The 6,592-nt window shown below is 44.2% G+C and overlaps 1 protein-coding gene across 2 annotated transcripts; it reads right to left on the bottom strand.

Annotated features, from left to right (window-relative positions):
• Positions 1-341: 341 nt before the first annotated feature.
• On the bottom strand, positions 342-4,276 carry irx4a (iroquois homeobox 4a). Of its 2 annotated transcripts, none has more exons than XM_027026381.3 (5): positions 3,996-4,276; positions 3,156-3,401; positions 2,717-2,823; positions 1,821-2,131; positions 342-1,574 (listed from the first exon to the last, which is right to left on the bottom strand). In XM_027026381.3, the coding sequence occupies exons 1-5, from the start codon at positions 4,038-4,040 to the stop codon at positions 865-867; spliced, it is 1,419 nt and encodes a 472-aa protein (XP_026882182.2). In that variant the 5' UTR covers positions 4,041-4,276; the 3' UTR covers positions 342-864. The 2 variants fall into 2 exon arrangements, with proteins under 2 accessions (XP_026882182.2, XP_081552615.1); XM_081696489.1 differs by lacking the exon at positions 3,996-4,276 and adding an exon at positions 3,813-3,984.
• Positions 4,277-6,592: the final 2,316 nt, after the last annotated feature.

Here is a 6,592-nt window from a genome sequence, read left to right as displayed (position 1 = left end):
AGAGCGTCATGTTTGTTCCACCATTTCAGTGTACCACACTTTAAATTTCATATTTACAATATAAAGCTTGGAAACACGTTAGATTAAACGGGCGGGAAAAGGCAGGTCAGTTATCACAAATACCAACAGAATGAAGACCAATACCTGGCAAATTGTGAATAGCTCAAATGGACAGAAAACCGACGGATGAGAATGTATTTTGGTAACATACGTTAGATTACTCTTTGCCAAAATAACAGAGAAACCTAGAAAGCAGTGGACATCAAAGTCCACGACTGCTCAGTCCGTTTCAGCACCAAGGACAGCGCTCTTCGTCGATAAACAAGGACCAGACATTCGCGTCCAAAACTGATCCTTTATTATAGTGAACAAATTTAAACAGCTCCCAGTTTTAAGGAAACATGTGTACTTGTGCGAGTTTTTTTTTTTTCTCAAGTGTGACACGCGAGTCATTACATGAATGACCGAGTTTTAAAGTATGTTCCATAAAGACTTTTTAACATATGCATGCCAAAAGGAAACCAAACAAACCAAAAAAATCAAACAAACAAAAAAAACCCCAAATAGCCTGGAACAAAACCAAACTTTAAACCTGTTTTCTTTTGAAAATGTAAACATCCGGTTGTACATTTACATAACCTTATCGTGCGTTTAACAGAGGAATGAAAATATAGCAAACAGATCCTTCTTGGGACCTTCAGAAGTGAAATGACAATAAAACAGTTAATACCATACAATTCCCATTACCAAGCAAATATAAAATAATGTCCAACATCTTTACGAACTATCCAAACATAGTTCGACATTTTCTTGTTAACCGTCACAGAAGCGAACTCCAAACCGGCCCGTTATGAGTAAGAGAGGTTAGGAGCAAAACATTTTGTTCATCCCTTTGGGGAAAGTCATGTTATCCTTATTCGACTCTTGGTGCTGCAAAATGGTAGCGTGTGTCTTTATCGCGCTGTTTCCAACCGAGCGTTCCAACGCTCCGGTCTCGAGAATGGAGCCTTTGGTCGTGGTCCAAGAGACCGTGTTGTTGGTCTGTGATTGGTTCAAAGTGCTATGTCTAAACAAGGGGTCGTGAAAAACCCCATCTACCCAGTGTCTGAGGGTCGTGACCGGCGAATCCTGTTGTCTGTCTTGGCCGTTCAACGGCGACGAGGTCGCTGGAGAGGAGGGCAATGCGGACTGACACCGAAGCATACACGAGGAGTACTCTGTTCTGTTCAACGAGGTGGCAGTCTGCGCCAGCGACCAGATCCGCGGTTTGTTGTCGAGTATTTGGTGGTCTTGTTGGAAACATGTTTTGGTCTGTCGTACATTGCTGGAACTGTGCTCTTCAGTCGCCGTTTTCAGGCAGTTTTTGGGCAAGTCGCCGTCCCCTTCCAATGAGGCTCCGGCTGACAGCTTCAGAGAGGTGTCTTTGAGGTGGTCGCTCGGGCAGTCGGTGGTGGTCATGTGTGCGTTCAGGTGGAACTGACGCTTTAGCTCACACTCGGAACTCTCTGACTCGATTGTGTCAAAGTCGTCCAAGTCGCTCAGCTGCAGATCTTTATCCTCGCGACTTCCACTCTCTGATAAAGTAAACAGAAACACATTGAAAAACCGTTCAGATATGTCTAAGAGACTCTGAAGTACAGAACCGGCGATACGCCATGACGTATTATTTGCGAAGCGTAACGGTAGGCCTAGCACAGACTAATATATGAAAGTGACAAAAAAACACGACGGTTTTACAAGTCTATAAACAACTGACAGCTATTGTTAACCGAACACTAGCTACTGATAATGAAGCACACGGAGACAATAGTAGAGCTAACCGTCTTCGTTAGTTTCACTTTTGATTTGGTCCTCTTGTGACCCCTCGTCATCTTCGCCGTATCTCTTCTCATCGGAGCACTTATTCCTCGGCGGCCACGTCATCTTGTTCTCCTTCTTGAGCCTTCTCCTGGCGTTGGCGAACCATGTGGACACCTGCGTGAGGGTCATTTTCGTAATGATGGCCAGCATGATCTTCTCGCCCTTGGTGGGGTAGGGGTTCTTCCGGTGTTCCTGGAGCCACGCTTTCAGAGTGCTGGTAGTCTCACGTGTTGCGTTTTTCCTCCTGGTGCCGCCGTCCATGGCCCCGTATCTACGGCAGAAAACATTTCGTTGGTAATTAACCGCAGAGCAATGAGAAGAATGCATTGTCGTGCCATGTTTATTAACGTAACCAAAGCCTTGGGCGAATCACGTAAAGCAGACATTCCCTGCCAATTTCGCCAGTTAGACATGCCCGTGTGGTTTAAAGGCGCGCAGATAACCTTTCATCGCTGATTTAGTGAGATAAACCGAATGTCGAAATTTCGTGATTGGCTACAGTAAAACATCTTCAGGTGAAATCGTGACAGATGCCTTCTAGCTGTCCATATCGAGTCAAAATGTACCATGCAGCATGCTGACTACGGTTTAATTAAACAACTTTTATTCTTTTTACGAAATAATAATCCTTCCGATAACCATTTGAGACCTGTTCGGGTTGCTGTCATACAGAATCTGGTATTACCAACCAATATTAATTATCATCGTATTTGTTCTTCATTTTGATCGAAAATGGTAGACTACTAATTATTCAATCAATACACAACACAGCCTTTGATATAGATCGTGATTAACTTCGTCTAGCTCATGTTAACTGGCAATTACCGAATTCGTAATGAAGGCCAACACTCAATACCTTTCATACTGGTACTGTCCCAGTGTGGGATCGTAAGGATAGTAAGCTGTAGCCTGCGTGAACCCCGCATGCGCAGACGCTGTCCCATCCTTGGCGTCAAACGCTCCCTGCGATCAAACACAGTTTTTGCCTTAATATTGCGTTTCAGCAGTCGCCAGGCATGCTGTTATTGGAAACCTTCTTATGAACGCAGCTAAACCTCCAGTTTCACACACACACACACACACACACACACACACACACGTGTGTGTGTATGTGTGTGTTTGTGTGTGTGTGCAACGTTCCACTTAAACTATTTATTTATACTCCTCGAAGTATTATTTAGATAGAATATAAATATTTATTGCATCGCCAGCTGCGTTGTGCAACGGAAAAAGGAAGAGTGTCTGATATATTTGTCGAAATGGTACATCGTGCGCAAACTTTGGCAGATACTTACCAGCGAGTAAAAGGCAGAGGCGTCGGTACCGTAGGCAACATAATTCCCATAACCTTGGCTGCTTGTGTACGGGTTGCCATAGACGCCCAAAGCGGCAGCCGAGCTGAGTTCGTGTCTGGCGGTGGCTAACAGTCTGCTCTCATAGACGGGACAGTAAACGGGAGTCTGCGTCGAGGCGGTCATACCCGCGTCCGAAATAGATCTGGCGCTTGACTCGCAGCAAGAAGAGTTGGTAGTCATGAGGAACTGGCGTGACAAAGAAATACCAGCGTCAGGAAAATATAAACAGGTGTAGGCTATATTGGCCAAGTTTTAAAAAGTTCGCTGGCGTGAGACGTACCCCCCCCCGAATTAGCCTACAAATCTGGAAGGAAATAGCATTTTATATGGTAATATTCTCCGTATCAGGAGCAGAGAATGTTCTTTTTTTTTCTTCTTTTGGCAGGGTCCATATCTAGTCCCCCAAGGAAAATGCGATTTATGGAACATTGCCAAAAGAAACAACAACAACAGTTGTTCTCGCTCCCCGGTCGTCGGTTCTGCAACTTCCACCCGCTGCGCACAACGGCGTTAGTCGATTTCTTAAAAAGATAAAGATCGAAAGAGGACCGCGCGCAGCCCGCAGCTGAAAGGGAAACGCGCGCGGTATCTCGTTACCTGTATCTGCGGAACGTTATAGCTTTGCCCAGCGGTAACGTTATAGCTTTGAAATCCTGCGGTGCCGTCCACCTTTATTAGTCAAACGCGCTGGCGAGGATCAGGCTCGAATCAATGCAACGACACCCGATGTGGTCTAAATGCAGCCAAACACCCGCTCATAGTCAATGGATCCGAGCTTACCTGTGGTGCAGTCGAGTAAGGATATCCGAATTGTGGATATGACATTGTAGAGTGATCCCTATATCCCGAAATAAGGCGAGACTGTAGGTCTCCACGCTGCCGTAGGCTAGCCTGACTTTCACTCTACCAATTGATTGGTAACTATAGGCTGCTAGATGCTTATAGGATGAAACGCAGTACCATGTTTAAACTGCTTAAATGCCTTTCCAAGGATGTGCAAAAATACAGTCTCAAGTCAGTCTATTAAACTTCTACTATATTGTCGAGCACATTCTGTTGCGTTTGCGGTATTAATCACGCTGATGTCAGAAATACATATTTTGCTTTATAAAAACTAGTATAAAACACGTCAGCTCAGATGCAGGTTGTTTTAAACGCCAGTGACTCTGACGTCAGAAGAAACCCACTCAAAATGACCAGACTCTAACTTTAATATGCATTTCTCGGGATAAAAATCGAACGAGTTGACGGAAAGCGGGGGGAGTGAAATTTTAAGACATCCTGAACTTGTAATTGGGCTTGCCAATTAATCTAAGGTTCGAAAGCTTTTAACTTATGTACTAAAACGTACCTGGCGTAATCAAACCTATTATATTCCTCACCTTCTCACCCAAGGATGGGGAAATTGTTTTCATGTGAAATTAATTAGAGGATTACTCCATCATTGGATAATTAGTGTCCATTAATAAGGCAAGCACGAAGGGTTTTAACTACAAATATTGCCAGCAAAAATAACATTAAATATTATAAAAACAATTTCTATTGCACGCAATATTTAAAATATATCTATCAGAGATGGCCCTTTTTCTTTTTATTATTTTTCTCTCAGAGATAAATAGTTATGTACTATAGATCATCTGCTTGTCCTAGAGCGTGTGCTTGTATATGCGTACGTGCGTGCATGTGTGTGTGTGTGCGCGCGCATGTATATGTGTGTGGGTGTGGGTGTGTGTGTGTGTGGGTGTGTGTGCGCGCGCGCGCGCGCGTGTGTATTATAAGCTCTAATTTTTATATACTCCTTGGACATTCTCTTTGATACAGTCACAATTTTACATCCAGGATATACGGAAATCGCTGAACACACAGGTTAGAGCTCCTGTTCTTGTTTTAATGCCACACAACACAACTGCAGATACTTCCAGGCAATGAAGGTAACATTTTGGCCGCTCTGTCCTGGGCGGAGGCATCTACGCCGTAGTGTGCTGACTTACTTAGAGAAGCCCGGGTTTAGACATGTGAGAAGCCCCGGGGTCACAGTCAAATTAATGATGATCTACTCTTCTTCTCCCCAGCTGGAAGACTGCCTGAGAGAAACGAATCTGCCCACAGTGACAGCTCGATTGCGGATGATTGATGACTATCTAGAGACCGGCCAACATAATATAATATGGTCTGCGTAATTGCTTTCATTTACAGATGAAGGTACTTGTCCTCAAATTGAGTTCGACTTTTATCAAGCAAGTTTTTTTTTGCACCCACCCTATCTTTGGCATGTGCTAGAGTTCGCAAAATAAGTGTTCTGTGAAATTAAATTAGCCAGATAATTCTGAGCAAATGTCGCCGCGCGCGCGTCGGTAATAGACAAGGGGTCAAATGACTGAATCGCGCTCGCGACGCTTTTAATTGTCATTCATTTAGGAAGTGACTATTTGAGTGAAATATTTTTTACATCGCTTCGTTGAGGTTGCATTCAGTTAAACACTTATATTCAGCTAATATGGGGTCATATATATCACAGGAGATTCTATATGCCCTCTATGTAATAATGACTGACTGACTGACACACACACACACACACACACACACACACACACACACACACACACACACACACACACACACAGTGATAACCCAATAACCTACACTTTTTTCTGGATAATATCAAAATCTCTCCGCGAGCACTTATTCCCACCGACACGCTCTGGGAAGATATGTCGATAAATGCATTCTTTAAGTTTAATGGACATGTTCAGCAGGCGACGTGATCCAGAGTGACTTTCATCTGCATTTTGTTTCTGATTTTCCTGGCTTATTTTGGTCCCCATAAAATATTCAAATACACAAGTATAAGCTTTTAGAGGAAAGCCAAGTCTCCGCAAAGAGTACGCCCTTGTTTTTTGCTTTAGAGATGAAAAGACAGCCAGCCTCTTTCAGACACGTAGGGGATGCGGGATAATGTTCTATTGCGAATAATGAAGGGGGTTGTTGAATGCGCACACGATATACTAGAAGCCAGCGGTACATGTCGAGACAGCCTGTGAAATTTACAGGCACGTGAGTCTAGTCTCAGATGAGGTTTTCACTGCACGGCAGAGGTGTCAGATGCGTGGTCAGGAATAACCCGAAGAGGAACCAGTCTACATAACATACACGGCGTGGAGGAATAACCGGGCCACACGACACACGCAGGCTCTCGGCAGTGACTGCACTCTCAGCGAGATTAAGAACAGCACAACACGGAATTGTCAACCCAGTCCCATTTTTGAAGGCTTCCACCAAATCAGGCAGAAATCAATCACCACCGACCGCCTCGCTGCGGCACTCGGAGGGATATGTTCTCGAGGGCTTCACACGGCCTACTGCAAATGTTGCAAATG

This window comes from Electrophorus electricus, chromosome 14 (assembly GCF_041902795.1).
Source record: "Electrophorus electricus isolate QZ-2024a chromosome 14, ASM4190279v1, whole genome shotgun sequence".
NCBI lineage: Eukaryota > Metazoa > Chordata > Actinopteri > Gymnotiformes > Gymnotidae > Electrophorus > Electrophorus electricus.
The sequence above is the reverse complement of the archived record's forward strand: the minus strand, read 5'-3'. Positions and strand labels throughout refer to the sequence as shown.

Coding starts and splice junctions, on each gene's coding strand:
- irx4a (XM_027026381.3), bottom strand. CDS start 4,040: ATGTCATATCCACAATTCGGATATCCTTACTCGACTGCACCACAG. Junction 2,132..2,716: donor GGACAGTACCAGTATGAAAG/GTATTGAGTGTT, acceptor TTTCTGCCGTAG/ATACGGGGCCATGGACGGCG. Junction 1,575..1,820: donor AAGTGAAACTAACGAAGACG/GTTAGCTCTACT, acceptor TTACTTTATCAG/AGAGTGGAAGTCGCGAGGAT.